Here is a 16,217-nt window from a genome sequence, read left to right on the forward strand (position 1 = left end):
GTCAAATTCTGAAGAGATAAACGTTGTTGGCAGTTGATAATGTACCTAATACATAGGTAGATAATGTACCTAGTACATAGGTAGATTTTGTTTCTATAATTAAGGTTGCATTTCGTTATGTTTTAATTAAAATTCACACTTTTGAGTCACAGAGATAATGAATTTATGAGAACTGTATGAACTTGCGCAGGACCGGCCTAATCAACACAGAGGCCCCGTTCTAATTTTAAAAATGAGCCCAAATTTAAAATATAAATACAATTATAAAAATTTAAAAAGACACATAAAAATTAAATTACATTTATGTATTAATCAATAATATATTTAAGGGTTAATACTACTTTACCCCCTGCCATATAAGCGAGATTCAGTTTATCCCTCTAAAAAAAAACTTATTGGACAAACCTTGCAAAATAAAGATTCCATCAATATTGAACCTGATAAGTTTTTTTGGCCAAGATTCTTAGAATCTTGCCTACGTGGCATTTTTGGTAGTGCTGACTGTACAACACATAAGCAATGTGGCACAGTCAGCACTGCCACGTGGAATTTATTATTTTTTTTAATTTTTTTTTTAAAATTAATATTTTTTTTAAAAAAAATTAACTTTTTTTAAAAAAAATTAATTTTTTTTTTTAAAAAAATTAATTTTTTTTTAAAATTAATATTTTTTAAAAAAAAAATTAATATTTTTTTTTTAAAAAAAATTTAATATTTTTTTACGTTTTAAAAAAATATTTGACAGTACCTGCGGATTTACGTACGGATTTAAAAATACCTGCGGATTCACCAACGGATTTGACAATACCTGCAGATTTACCTACGAATTTGACAATACCTAGGGATTTACCTTTAAAAATACTTGCGGATTTACCTACGAATTTGACAATACCTGCGGATTTACCTACGAATTTGACAATGACTGCGAATTTACCTGCGAATTTGACAAAACCTGCGGATTTACCTACGAATTTGATAATACCTGCGGATTTACCTACGGATTTAAAAATACCTGCGGATTTACCTACGGATTTGACAATACCTGCAGATTTAACTACGAATTTAAAATTACCTGCGGATTTACCTTTAAAAATACATGCGGATTTACCTGCGAATTTGACAATACCTGTGGATTTACCTACGGATTTGAAAATACCTGCGAATTTATATATAATAAAAATAAATTTTAAAAATAATAAAAAAAACAGTAAAACAATTTTGGAAAAAAAATTAAAAAAAAAATTAATAAAAACGTAAATTTTTTTTAATTTTTCCAATTTTTTATAATTCTTTTTCAATTTTTTTATAATTTATATATAATAAAAACGTAAAAAAAATATTAACTTTTTTTTTAAAAAAATAATTAAAAAAAATCAACAAAATTAATAAAAAAAATTTTAAAAATATTAAATTTTTATTAAAAAAAAATTATTACAAAAATTTTAAAAAAAAATTAAAAAAAATAATAAATTCCACGTGGCAGTGCTGACTGTGCCACATAAGCAATGTGCTGTACAGTCAGCACTACCAAAAATGCCACGTAGGCAACATTCTAAGAATCTTGGCCAAAAAACTGATCAGGGTCAAATTTGATGGAATCTTTATTTTGCAAGGTTTGTCCAATAAGTTTTTTTTTAGAGGGGGGTAAACCGAATCTCGCTTATATGGCAGGGGGGTAAAGTAGTATTAACCCTATATTTAATTATAATTATTTTGAGTTTTGATCTATCTCAATTTTCATTCACTTGCTTTGGAGGAATTTTGCTCCCCTCCTAAAAATTAAATCAAACATATTTCACTAGAAAAATTCCCTCTCATCCCTTCCCCTCCATCTACATCGGACCAAACACACCCTAACATTGAAAAACTTTTTTGCACTAATACATTTTCTCAAACGCTCAACACAAAGTGTCCTTTACGATTTTTCAAGTTTGATTCTGCAAGTGAATGAAATTTTTTGTGATTGTTTACTAAAAACACCAGTAAACAAATTGGCACGTCCAATGAGACCGTTTTGTGCGAAAATTACACTTCTTACCGATAATGCATGTGCCATGTGCTTTTATGTTTGTTTTTGTTCTTCGCCATCTAAATATTTCCATTTGTTGAGTGATTATGCATCCCAGGAGCGAAAAAATTGTTAGCATGTATAGACCATCAAGGAATTCATCCCATCAGGGAGTTTCTCCTCCCCATAACAACGCTTAAAATGTGGAAAAGCAACCAATTAGAGTGATGAGTGGTGATAGAAGCACTTCAACAGCCGTTGGAGTAACTTCTCTTGTCGTGAGTCACACGTTAGTTTCGAATGTGACACTAGAAATGGTGATACCACCACCAAATAGCTTTCTTGTTAATCCTGTGGTTACACAAACGAATGTAGGAGGTACTAGGCCTCCATTTCTTCTAAGTTTTACACTTCCCCTAGTGGTATTAGTATCCATATGGCATGCCAATTACAATGACACTAACCAAGACTTGGTTAACATACTTATCTAACAAATTGACACAATATTCAATCCTTTGATCCAAAATGTTAATCATAGTTATCAACAATTAACACATCAAATGGGTTGAATGGTTAATTTATTTGGTGCTCCTTAATCATCCATTCATCCAATTCCTAATAATCAAATGGGTTGAATGGTTAACTTATATTTTTTATGTAATCAAATGTGATGAAGTTTTCGACCTTTTAGTTTCTGATGGTCAAACCATAGTGTCGAGGGGCTTAAAGATCCACCATTGGAATAAACGAAGAAGAAAGGTTTTTGTAAATATCATAATTTTTTTGCCCATAAGACTTCTCAATGTGTTCTTTTTATGGATTTGGTACAAGACATTCTGAAGGAAGACATGCTTAAGTTTGGTGATAAACCTAAGCCACCAGTGAAAATCGACTTAGACCCCTTGTAAGTCGAGGAGGCCAACTTTGTCTAAGCACCAGAGATTATGATGGTTGAGGTTACTGAGGATCCTAACCCATAGGTCGAAGAGATGAATGTGGTGGTGTAAGATGTGTATAAGAGAGCTGAAGAAGATCTAGTTGATTTCCTGAACTGTTGCAAGATAAAAGATTCTGAAGTGATAATGTGACCTTGCTATAGTGAAATTTTCGACAAGGAAACAAAAAAGGATCTCGGGGAAGTCAAACTGCAACAATCAAGAAAGAAGCATTTGGTCGGTCGACTGTAAGTTCAAATTTACCTTTGACAAAAGAGGAATCCCTTAGAAGTATCAAGGGTCCCCATGCCAATGGAACAACCAAAAGAAGACATATGTGCCATCTCTAGGTGTGCCTTATGACCAATGGATTTGACCCAATGCTAGTCCTGGTGCTAATAAAAAATGTAGAAAATGGTCGAAATAGGCCAAGTTTCATCATACCATGACAATTATTAGGTTTCAAAGAACTGCTTTTATAGTTCTAAGAACTATTTGGGTAAGAATCCTATGACCATAAAACAGTTGAGAAGGTACCAACGTAAGAAGAAATATGCTTTTTTAAGCTTAAGAATCAAGTGGCAATGTCAAATTACCACCTCTAACAGTGGCTCAAGTGATGAAGAAACTTGTGAAATAAAGACTTTATATCCCTCATCCAATAGTGGTCAAGTTTAAAGATAATAATCCCATTTCAACTGAAGATGATGACATGCTCACTGACAACTTTGAAACTGGGTTTGATGATGAGCTTGAAATCATATGCAACGTTGTTTCTATTTTTCTTATAGATTTTGACAATGTGATTGAGGTTACCGAGGAGGAGGATGATTGTGTTAGGTGGGAATATGGAGTAAGAAAATAATCTATCGGAGGGTGAGAATATAGATTTTTCAAAAATAATTTTTTGAAGTTTCTGAGCCGAAGATTTAGAGAAAAAATATGAGAGTTATACTCAAATTGAAATTGGATCATGCAGGCCTTTAATCACTTCACAAATATCAAAGATGACCTAAGGATGATACATAACAGATTCAATTGATTCAGTTGTATACTCCACAAGATGTGTGTATACAACAATTCAATTTCAACGAATTCTAAACTCAATAGTTTGTCAAATTTTAATCACCAGTAAAGCTTGATTAGGTTCCAATTCTAACCAAACCTAACTTTAAGTAATAAATCGCTACCAAATTGAATAAATGATAAACTACTCTAAGAATTGAAAATCTAACCATACAATATCCTAGGAAAATTAAATGAGAGAGTAAAAGATAGATAGAGAGAGCAGACACCGAGATTTATAGTGCTTCGGCATTTGTCCGCACTTTGCCTAGCTACATGCATTCTTCAATGGTTTCCAATTGGAACCTGCATTGTTCTTTTTTATTTTGACAAATATTTTAAGAGTTCATACAGTCACTTATCCATAATAGTGTTGAGGAAAATATATCTTCTATCTGGATATTGAATTGTATACATCTTATTGCCAAAGTCTTCTATGTAATTTTTACTCAATTAATGCTTTTGTATCTTCCAATATCATCAATCTTCTCCAAGCCTTCATGTGTAGAAATCACCCATTGATCCTACCTATTCCTTGAGCGATGATTTATCTAGAGATTTGAGAAGAAATCGGCCTTGTCCATAGCCTTCCACACAGCCCCTAACAAGGCAATCTGGAGAGAAGAACCTCATTCTTTTCATTGAAATTTGTCATCACCAATGACAACAACCTCAATCTTGCAAAAACTTGAAAAATCTTTACCTAATTTTTAAGAACGATTAGTTTCAATACACCGTCTCCCTCAATCAATTAAAAATCTCTCATTAGCCAGATTTGAAATCAAAATAAATATTGTAGAAGAAAGAAATTTGTTTAGAAGGGTTTTGAACTTTTCAAAAGTGAGGGGTAGTTGATTTGACAGAAAATCACACATAATACTAAAGAGATTCACTAAAGTTATGTAAGGTTGTATGTAAGAAATTATGACAAAATAATTTTATATGTGTTAGAGATTAAGCACAAAAATGAGTGAAAAAAAGGTAGTTAAACATGAATTAGGAACATCTCATAGTTTGAGTCAAATGAGAAAGGGAAGTAGAATAAGAAGAAATCATACTATTGACCCGTTTCAATCTTTATTTGAATAAAGAACAAAGTTTGATTCCATTCAAAGACCACATGATTCAAATTAAGTGGAAATCATGATTTGAATCAACTACAATAGAACCAAATGAAAAATGCTAAAAATGGTCTAATTCAAATGAGGTGTAAAAACTGACACGAATCTAATCAAGTAGAGGTGAGTATAAAATGCTTGATTCGAATCATGTGTAAAGTATTATTCGAATCAATGTGATTTAAAAGTTTTTGTTTGCCTCTATTGGATTTGATTCGAATCATCCCAAAAGGTTTCCAAGTTGAACTCAACATGATTAATATTATTCACCATGAAAAAATAACGCAAAGTAGGGTCCTCATAAATTTGTGACTTAGCTTCCAAGTTTCTCTCAAACTCCTTCATTATTATCTCCATTTGTGAATAGAATAAAGAAGATGTTCTTGCTCCGTCAGCAACATCCAACGAGTGTTCTCGTAAAATTTTCTCCAGCTTCTCTCTTGACCAGAAAGCCAAAAGGATGTTTCCAGTGGCCTCGGAGGTCATTGGATGAACCCCACCATCAACCCAACAGTCTAACTCCAAACCGGTGTAAGAAAGACCAGAATAGATTCCCAAATTCCATGAAAATGTCTCAACTCACTTCACCCAATTTGTTCTTTATTTTTATTGCTTCGCTCACCAATGTATCAGTAAACAATTATTCAAATTCGGGAATCAAATCATCTAGAGTCTCAAACAAGTCATGGGTTTTAAACACACGCCCTGCAGAGGAGATTCTATTCGCAAACAGATCAGCAAATTTCAACAGCTCTACTGTTGCTCCATGACAAACCTTACTGAAACAGATATCAGATGGTATAGATGTGGATTCTGAGAAGACAAGATCGTAGAGTCGTCTTTCACTGGGAAATAGTATTCTAAGAGCAACCTTGAAAACTGTTGTGAATTCAATGCCAAGAACAAAGTATAAAACAAGGAAGAATAAAGGACAAGGAAGAAGAGGAACACAATAATTGGTTATAACTGCTATTCTTTCACTTTCTCTTAAAACAAGATTACAAGTTTACAAGAATAACAAATAACCTCTCTCACCCTAAATTAGGATTTGCAGCTTAGCAATGATGAGAGACTAGTATGCTATTTATAATAAAACCTAACATACTAACTAATGGGCTTTTTCAGCAAGGCCCATTACACAAGCCAACTTAATAAACAAGCTAACTTAACAAATTAGGGTTTAAACACTAAAACCTAATTTAACATGCTAACAACCCTAGCATCTTCGACATCTGCATGCTAGACCCATCTTCGACTACATCATGCACACTTCGACACCAGCATGTGAACAATCCTTCGACTTCATGCTTAACTCTGTCGAACTGTCGAACCAAGAAGCTACCCTTCGACAATACTAGAGTTCGATCCAATATCTTACAAATCTCCACCTTGGACCTAACTCTACAACGTCAAGGAACAAACTAGCTTTCTTCATGCAGCTTTATCAACTGCATACAGTGGAAAAACTTGCAACTCGGCAATGTCTTGGTGATCATATCAGCAGCATTGTCTTCAGTCGAAACCTTCAGCACTTGGACTTCTCCACGCCCGATTACTCCTCTAACGAAATGCAGCCTCACATCAATGTGCTTAGTTCGCTCATGAAAGGCTGAATTCTTCGACAGGTGTATTGCACTTTGACTATCACATTTAACAGTGATACCTCGACCTTGAAGTTTCAGCTCCTTCGCAAAACCTTCAAGCCACAATGCTTCTTTCACAGCTTCAGTTAGGGCAATATACTCCGCTTCAGTGGTTGATAGAGCAACAACCTTCTGAAGTGTTGCTTTCCAACTAATTGCAGTGCCAAACATAGTGAAAACATATCCAGAAATAGATTTTCTGGAATCCATACAACCTGCATAATCAGAGTCGACATATCCTTCTATTACTGCTTTACTATTTTCACCCAAGGCTCCACCATAAATTAGGACTCTATTCAGAGACCCATTTATGTACCTTAAAATCCACTTCAATGCTTGCCAGTGAGCCTTTCTAGGATTCGCCATGTACCTGCTTACAAGACTTACTGCGTATGCTATGTCGGGTCTAGTACAGACCATAGCATACATCAAAGAACCGACTATATTAGCATATGGGATGCTATTCATATAGGCTCTTTCGACATCAGTACTGGGACACTGATCAATACTCAGCTTGAATTGAGGGTTTGTTGGAGTCACAACTGGCTTCGAATTCGACATACCAAACTTTTCAAGAATCTTCCGTAGATATGCCTCTTGAGATAGACATAACTTCGACTTCTTTCTATCTCTTCGAATGTCAATTCCAAGAATCCTGGAAGCAGCTCCCAGATCCTTCATATCGAACTCCTTATTGAGTTCAGCCTTCACCCTCATCACATCTTCAACATTGTTGCTTGCTATGAGAATATCATCCACATAAAGCAACAAAATAACAAATGAATTACCAGGTCGAAATCTGAAGTAAACGCAGTGGTCGAACTGACTTCTAATGAAACTTATGCGTGCCATGAACTTGTCGAATCTCCTATTCCACTGTCGAGGAGATTGTTTCAGCCCATACAAAGATCTCTTTAACTTGCACACATAATCTTCCTTCCTCTTTTCGACATACCCTTCAGGTTGCCTCATCAGGATCGTTTCATCTAGATCACCATACAAGAACGCAGTCTTCACATCCATCTGTTCCAGTTCAAGATCGAACTGTGCCACCATGGCAAGCAACATTCGAATGGACCTATGCTTCACAACAGGAGAAAACACATCATTGAAGTCGACACCTTCTTTCTGAGTGAAACCCCTTGCAACTAACCTTGCCTTGTATCTTTTCGACGTCACTCCTTCAATTCCTTCCTTAACTTTGAAAATACATTTACAGCTGACTAACCTTGCCCCAACAGGTTTCTTGATCAGTTCCCAAGTATGATTATCATGAAGAGATTTCATCTCATCATCTATGGCCTTCAGCCATTCAGTCTTATTTCGACTCCTCATAACTTCCTTATAGTCTCTAGGTTCTTCGTCTAGAACCTCACTTGCAGATATTAAGGCATAAGCTATAAGATCTGCATATCCAAGTCTCTGAGGTGGCTTGATGACTCTTCTCGACCTATCTCTCGACAATAGGTAGTCATCGTCAGTTTCCTCAACTTCAGCATCTTCTGCTTCTTCTTCGACTTCATCTGGGATATGCGATTCAGCATCAACATGCTCCACCTCAACAGGAATCTCTACCTGTTCCAGCTCTTCGTCAGATGTTTCTGTACTTCGACCAACATCATCAGTTTTCTTAAAAGTCATTTCAACTTCATTGAAAACTACATCTCGACTGGTGATACACCTCCTGTGACCTGGCTCTAGGCACCATAGCCTATAAGCTTTGACTCCATCAGGGTATCCCATGAACATGCATTTCAGAGCTCTAGGTTCGACCTTGTCTTGCCTAATGTGAGCATAGGCTACGCAGCCAAATACTCTCAGTTTGTCGAGATCTGGTGGATGTCCCGACCAAACTTCTTCAGGTGTCTTCATATCTAACGCTGTCGAAGGACATCTGTTTATCAGATATGTTGCTGTCGAAACAGCCTCAGCCCAGAACACCTTCTTTAACCCCGCACTAGTCAACATGCATCTGACTCTCTCCAAAATAGTTCGATTAAATCTTTCAGCCAAACCATTTTGCTGTGGAGTACCTGCAGTAGTTCTGTGCCTTGCAATACCAAAGGCAGCACAAAAACTGTCGAATGCCTCATTGCAAAATTCAAGGCCATTGTCGGTTCTCAACCTCTTGACCTTCCTGCCAGTCTGATTTTCAACCAGAGTCTTCCAACTTTTGAAATTCTCAAAAGTTTCATCCTTAGTCTTCTGGATGAATACCCATAATTTTCTGGAATAATCATCTACTATGGATAGAAAATACCTTGCTCCTGAATGTGATGCACACCTTGCAGGCCCCCAAAGATCAGCATGGATGTAATCAAGGGATCCATGTGTTCTTTGTTTGCCTTTGTTGAACTTCACTCTGCAAGATTTTCCAAGTACACAGGGTTCACAAAACTTCAGCTTTTCGACTTTGTCTCCACCAAGCTGATTTTGTTTCCCTAATTCGACCAGACCCCTTTCACTGACATGGCCCAATCTCATGTGCCAGATTTCTGTTTTCGACAAAGGTTTCGTGGATGCAACATTTGTCGAACCACTTACAACTTCAGCCTCAAGAGTATACAAGCCTTGTTTCTTCACGCCTCTCAAGACTTCCTTCGAACCCTTCATGACTCTTAGGATACTTTTCTCTCCTTGGAAAACATATCCTTTCTTGTCGAATTCACCAAGAGAAAGCAGATTTCTCTTCAAATCAGGAATATACCTGACTTCAGTCAACAACCTTATTGACTCATCATGGAGCTTGAATCTTACAGATCCAACACCTGCAATCTTGCAAGCCTTGTTGTTTCCCAGCAATACTGATCCACCATCTTGATCACATAATTCCTCGAACAAGTCTTTGTTTGGAGTCATGTGCCAAGTGCAACCTGAATCCATAATCCACTCCTTCTTAGAGTCACTGCTTGAAACCACAAGAACATCAGATGATTCGAAATCATCTTGAACAATGGCAGCGTTGCCATTATCCTTACCTCCATGATATTTCAAGCGTTCAGGGCACACCTTTCTTGTGTGACCCTCCTTCTTACAATGGTAGCACCGAATGCCAGATGCTTCGCCACTGTAAGTCTTCGACTGACTTTTGCCTTTCTTCTTGTCGAACTTACCATCCTTTCGTAAGAGTTTTCCTTTAACGGCCAAACCTTCGCCAACAGTCGAAGGTTTATGCTCCTTTCGTTTATTCAAGTCCTTAGAGTACAAGGCTGATTGAACTTCTTCAAACGTCAGGGACTCCCTTCCATACAAGAGAGTTTCTTTGAAGTGAGCATGTGATCGAGGCAAAGAACACAATAGTAACAGCGCTTGATCTTCATCATCGATCTTCACATTAATATTTTCAAGATCAAGAATCAGCTTGTTAAACATATCCAACTGCTCAGCCAATACTTTGTCTTCAATCATCTTGAATGAATACAAAGCTTGCTTCAGGTAGAGTCGATTTACCAGCGATTTGGTCATATACAAACTTTCAAGTTTCACCCATAACCCTGATGCCGTCGTCTCCTTTGATACCTGCCGGAGAACCTTATCACCAAGGCTCAACAAAATTGCGCTGTGTGCTTTCTCGATCATATTCGTCTTCTCCGCTGCCGTCAATTCTGCATTCATGGCTGCCTCTCCCTTCAACGCTTCCAAACAACCCTGCTGAACCAGTAGGGCTTTCATCTTCAAGCGCCACAGACCGAAATCATTCACTCCGGTGAACTTTTCAATCTCATACTTTGTTGAAGGCATGTTCTCCACGCTCACCGCACCAATTTGTTGTGAATTCAATGCCAAGAACAAAGTATAAAACAAGGAAGAATAAAGGACAAGGAAGAAGAGGAACACAATAATTGGTTATAACTGCTATTCTTTCACTTTCTCTTAAAACAAGATTACAAGTTTACAAGAATAACAAATAACCTCTCTCACCCTAAATTAGGATTTGCAGCTTAGCAATGATGAGAGACTAGTATGCTATTTATAATAAAACCTAACATACTAACTAATGGGCTTTTTCAGCAAGGCCCATTACACAAGCCAACTTAATAAACAAGCTAACTTAACAAATTAGGGTTTAAACACTAAAACCTAATTTAACATGCTAACAACCCTAGCATCTTCGACATCTGCATGCTAGACCCATCTTCGACTACAGCATGCACACTTCGACACCAGCATGTGAACAATCCTTCGACTTCATGCTTAACTCTGTCGAACTGTCGAACCAAGAAGTTACCCTTCGACAATACTAGAGTTCGATCCAATATCTCACAAAAACTATAATCCACCTTCCAATCATATAATCTAGAAATCCCATCTTTCACAGTCCTAGTAGTCTATTTATTAATAAACTTTCCATCCATTATTTCCACAAATCAATGTACAAGTCGGAACACACCTTCTCAAACCTAGTATCCACCATTGATTTAACCGTTGCGTGAAGGTGATTGATTGTTTCAACCGCAATGGCATCAATGATGAAGTTGGGATCGGTTGCCACCAATTTGAAGTTATCTTTCGCCTTCTGTAAAAGCATCTTGGCAATGTTTGAATTATTCTGCATAAGCTCATCCATACAAGTCATAAACTGTTGCATGATGTTGTTACCACTATTGATATTTTCATGTTGTTGTGAATCAACTCGAATGATTATACGTTTTTCCTCGAGATACTGATTTTCTGGTGGAACATTTAAGGAAGAGAAAGAAGGAAAATAAGACAGTAGCTATAACATGCTCCAATAATAGCTAACGACAATTTAATTTTCATGAGTTGTACAATTAAATATCCTAAATAAAAGTACATAAGATCCACTTCCAATCCGCATTGACTTTGTCTTGATAAACTAAGTGACATGATAGCAAAGGCAGCACATGAAATGAGACTATATGCATCTGGTTTTCCATTCATAACTTTATCAGAGAAAAAGGAATACATAGAAGTAATTGTCAATACCATAAATGCTGAATGAGCTTTGTATCGAAAACTTGTCGAGCGTTGCCATGTTCTTGCAAACAAAATAATTAGACAGATGAGGAAACTGAAAACGGCGTAAAGAAATATTTTCATCAAATTCCAATTTCCAAATAGATGGTTGAAGGAAGAACTTAGAGCATAGCAAACCAGACCAACAATAGCGGATGCACAACCAACAAATCCCCACGCCTTTTGATCCATCATCCACCTCTGAATTTGGATAAACATGAGTTTCATGTTCTCTCTTTCAGCCTTTGCTGTTATTGAAAATTGCTTACACAAACAGATGAAATCAATTTCTTCTTTGGATGAGAAGCTATAATTGGTAATGTTGAGAGGAACAACTACTCCAATTTTGACTTCGGAGGAGAAGCTATAAAAAAATTGTGTAAAAGTCTAGACAATAATTTAGAGTACCTAACTTGTGAAAATTTTTATTTCAACATCAGTTTTTGAGTTTTTAAGAGCTACTGTGTTCTCATGTTCACACTATATTATGACTTTGTCAACAACTTGTGTATGAATTGTGACCACAGATTATAATAGACTCTTCTAGTCATAATTGTGAAGTTACTTTCTACATCAAACTCTTTTCTGATTTTATGAAAACATATCAGTCTTAGAAGCCAAACACAAATTAAGCACTATGCCTATAAGAATATCCAATAGACTAATAAAGAAAAAGTTATGGCGAATATTAGGTTTTTTTTCAAGTATCGTTGGACTGATTTCTTATGCATTCAGCTCTTCTTTCAATCATCTTTTTGGAGAATGGAACTCCTTCAAAATCGTTGTTTACACGGTGGTAAGTTTCATTATCAGTAGCATGATGTTATTTTTGAAAAGATTGAAACTTTCAAGGAGGTTCTTGATGAAAGCTCATTTGGGTGTTCTTGTTTTGTTGCTAACATCTTTGTACTCTTTTGTATCTGATAATAAAGATTTGAATGGGAAACCAGACCTGTTGAGTCTGATTTCGTGTGCAGCCTTTGCTTTAATGTCTTTTTGCTTATCAAGGCATATTGATCTTGGCTTTGAATCTGATCTCCTCAATTTCTTCCTTGGGATTTTTACTCTTCAATTGATGAAAATCAATTTGATGCTATCGATTGTGGCTGCAATCTTCTGTTATTCTCTTATGGTTCTCCGTTCTAATTGGGATTCTCGCCGCGAAATTAGAAATTTGAGAGTGGAACATGGTAGCGATCTTCGTGATGTACCCATAGACGTCGATGTTTTAGATAATAGTAGCCAACAGAACCAGAACCAGTCTTCAAGAAGAAGGTTCAATCATGATGATGGGTATAATTGGAAAAAATATGAAGATAAATTAGGAAAAGGAAATGAAAACCAGAGAAGCTATTATAAATGTGCTTGGCCTAATTGTGGTGTGAAGAAAAAAGTCGAGAGAACAATCGATGGAGATATAATTAAGACACTATACAAAGGTACGCATAATCATTGCTGGCCTACTGCTATAAGGAAGAGGAACTCGTCATCGGAATATCTTTATTCACTTTTGCCTTCAGATACTCGCCCCATTGACTTGCGAGATCAATCATTTCACAGAGAAGATGTGGATTTTGATGCAGAACATGAAAGCTCATCACTGTCTATATGAAATGTTGATAATATTTCAACAGAGAACAAATGAGCTGTTTCAATTCAAAGGTTTGTGTCAGCTAGTTTGATAGAGGGTAGCACTATCTTTATTTTCGTACACACACTTCACCTCACGGTGCGGGCTAGTAAAACTGACATGGACCATACATTTATTTGAAACTCCACATGTCAAAATTACCCTTCAACAATGGATAACGAGAAAATGCCAACAGTAATGGGGATGACGTCTTATCGGAGATGAAGTCTTATCGGAGATGTAGTCCGCTACACAAGAGTTGTGTCGCGTCAACGAAGCTTTGTTTTTTCTTATTAATGTAACTATCTTTTCTCGGTAAGTTTATCTAAAGGAAAATGAATATGTAATTTCATACGAATAGCATCAATCAACTTTCCACTGTCATTGATAATCAATATTTATTTTCACTTACAAGAAAAGTATAAGATTGACGAGTTTAACGATGATGAATTAGTACATAATATCTTGGTAACATAAAAATGTAAACAACACTTATCTTTGTGGCAGCACACCAAGAGCCAGAATAGAGAATCCAAAACTAGTAGTGAGTACTAGAAATGGGTTGGAGTAAGTTGATAATGATAAAGATATTCTGTTGTCAGCTGCAAACCTCTCTGCATTTGTGGTTGAACATTGTGATTGTGATCCGCTATGAACGGTTTCTTCTTCACCAAATCATTTCCACGAAAGAAATAATTGAGACCATCTTCAATGTCTGACATTCCATACTTAATACACATATCAAAAACATCCTTCCCATGAACATCTTTGAACCTGCCAATGAATTTTTTATACTGTGGCAATAAAAACTTAGTCACGGACCTTTGCATTGATTCCCTTATACCCTTATCAACTATAAAACAAAAATTTTGAACCCTGCATATATCTGAAAAGTATATATTAAACAATCTCATTGATTCTACATTAGGAGCCATTGGGTCACTTTTCTTCATTAAGTTTAGTTGAATGACTACAGAATGTGGATCAGGGATTTGGAATCTATGCTGCCCACTTTCGGTTTGGTTGCCCAAATAAAAACGAAGAATGGTCAGGAAATAACTGAAAGTCACTCCCACAACGACTAAAAACAATTTAATCTTCATGAGTTGTAAAGTTAGATACCCGCAAAAAAAATATAAAAGATCGACTTCGAATCCAAAGTGAGTCTGCTTTGATAAACTGAGAGACATGATAGCAAAAGCAGCACACGAAATGAGACTATACGAATCTGGTTTTCCATTAGCTTTATCAAAAAAGAAGGAGTAAATTCTAGTGATTGTAAAAACAGAAAATACCAAATGAGCTTTTAGTCCAATACTAGTACTAGAGGTTTGGCATGTGTTTGCAAAAAGGATGGTAAGACATATAATGAAACTGAAAATGGTATAAAGAAATACCTTGAAAAAATTCCAGTTTCCAAATAGATTATTGAAGGAAGAGCTAAGAGCAAAACATAGCAGTCCAACAATGGAAGAAACAAAACACACAAATCTCCATATCGTTGGCTTGCGTGTCAAAAATTGGTTGAGCATGAAGACCATTTTGTTGCACAATCAATGGAGGCTCACTTTGACTAAGAGGGAAGGAAGATGAAATTAAGCAGACAACAACTAGTTATATATTTAATATAACTCACTTAATTTATTTAGCTCAGCAAAGCAAAGTAAAAGAGATGACTCATTTCAAAATATATTAAAAATAGGATAGAAATGCAACTATTCTCTTGTCATTTGGGTGTGAATGAGAAACCAATATATTTCATTCATATAAGAAATTTCAAGGAAAGGAACCATAATTCAAATCTCTCCGACATCTGTTTCATGGAAGATCATCAAGACAATGACTTAACCATATAATCACTTAATTTCGAGAAAAGCAACCATTAGATATATTGTAAAGCAAATTTAAAGTATGAAGGAGAATTGAAGATGGATGAAGAAGCTAACATCTGTCTCATGCAAAATCATCAAGGCAATGACTTAACCTCTTACTTTTTTTATCAAAATTTATTTCACATTTGTAAGAAGTTAACAAAAGAAACAAATAAATTAGAATAAATTGTCTCTAACTAACAGGATACTATTTCTTCTCTTGAATTAAAAAATAAAAATTTGTTGGAAGAAATAGAAAATCTTAGAGATAGACACAAAATGATCTAGTTCAAAACTTTTCCTCTTCTAACAAAGAATTAGATGAACTTGTCAAGTGTGATAAATGTGACCTTTGAAAAATAAAATTTACGATCTTCAAAAGAAAAGCCGCTGAAGTTCTAATGAAGTAACTTCTGAATGCACCAACCACTGTAGACAAACTCTATTAGAAGCTATATATTCAAGTCAGAATAGAAGTTATAAATAGATGCAAAGTTCTGAATCAAGATAAGATGCCGTTAAAAACATAATGATTAAAAAGACGGCTGAAGTACTCAAATGGAACAATTCCCAAGGTTGATTGAAGAAGCAACGCACATGCAGCTCGTTGGAGAAACAAAAACAAAAAGCAAACACGCAAGCATTTAATGCTCTCTCCAAAGATCAAGATAACAGACAAATACTTGAAGCTATAAATATAAGATCACTTGAAAAAGTATCGACGAAGTAGCAAAAGAAGAAAAACGTCGAACAAAAGAAAAGCTCATATACAAAAAGAAAAGAACACTTGCTCATATACAAACGAAGAACTCTTACGCTGAAGAAAATTATCTTTCATATTCTGAGTTCATATCTCTTGTACTAAAATCTTACTGAAATATCACAGTTGTGATTAAAGCTTATTAGAAGCAATTTGAAACACTATTTGAAGTTATTTTGTAACTGTTCCTTGAGAGATCAGTTGGGTCAG

General features: G+C 35.6%; 2 protein-coding genes and 1 pseudogene across 2 annotated transcripts; 1 reads left to right on the forward strand and 2 right to left on the reverse strand.

Annotated features, from left to right (window-relative positions):
• Positions 1-10,495: 10,495 nt before the first annotated feature.
• On the reverse strand, positions 10,496-11,974 carry LOC131631691 (uncharacterized; annotated as a pseudogene).
• Positions 11,975-12,039: 65 nt separating this feature from the next.
• Positions 12,040-13,763, forward strand: LOC131631689 (uncharacterized). Its single transcript, XM_058902458.1, has one exon. The coding sequence runs from the start codon at positions 12,384-12,386 to the stop codon at positions 13,356-13,358; it is 975 nt and encodes a 324-aa protein (XP_058758441.1). The 5' UTR covers positions 12,040-12,383; the 3' UTR covers positions 13,359-13,763.
• A 164-nt stretch (positions 13,764-13,927) lies between these two features.
• Positions 13,928-15,342, reverse strand: LOC131631688 (uncharacterized). Its single transcript, XM_058902457.1, has one exon. The coding sequence runs from the start codon at positions 14,915-14,917 to the stop codon at positions 13,928-13,930; it is 990 nt and encodes a 329-aa protein (XP_058758440.1). The 5' UTR covers positions 14,918-15,342.
• Between the last annotated feature and the right edge of the window lie 875 nt (positions 15,343-16,217).

This window comes from Vicia villosa, unplaced genomic scaffold (assembly GCF_029867415.1).
Source record: "Vicia villosa cultivar HV-30 ecotype Madison, WI unplaced genomic scaffold, Vvil1.0 ctg.000857F_1_1, whole genome shotgun sequence".
Taxonomy (NCBI): domain Eukaryota; kingdom Viridiplantae; phylum Streptophyta; class Magnoliopsida; order Fabales; family Fabaceae; genus Vicia; species Vicia villosa.

What these genes read in the sequence shown, in the direction of transcription:
- LOC131631688 (XM_058902457.1), bottom strand. Translation starts at nt 14,917, where the DNA reads ATGGTCTTCATGCTCAACCAATTTTTGACACGCAAGCCAACGATATGG.
- LOC131631689 (XM_058902458.1), top strand. Translation starts at nt 12,384, where the DNA reads ATGCCTATAAGAATATCCAATAGACTAATAAAGAAAAAGTTATGGCGA.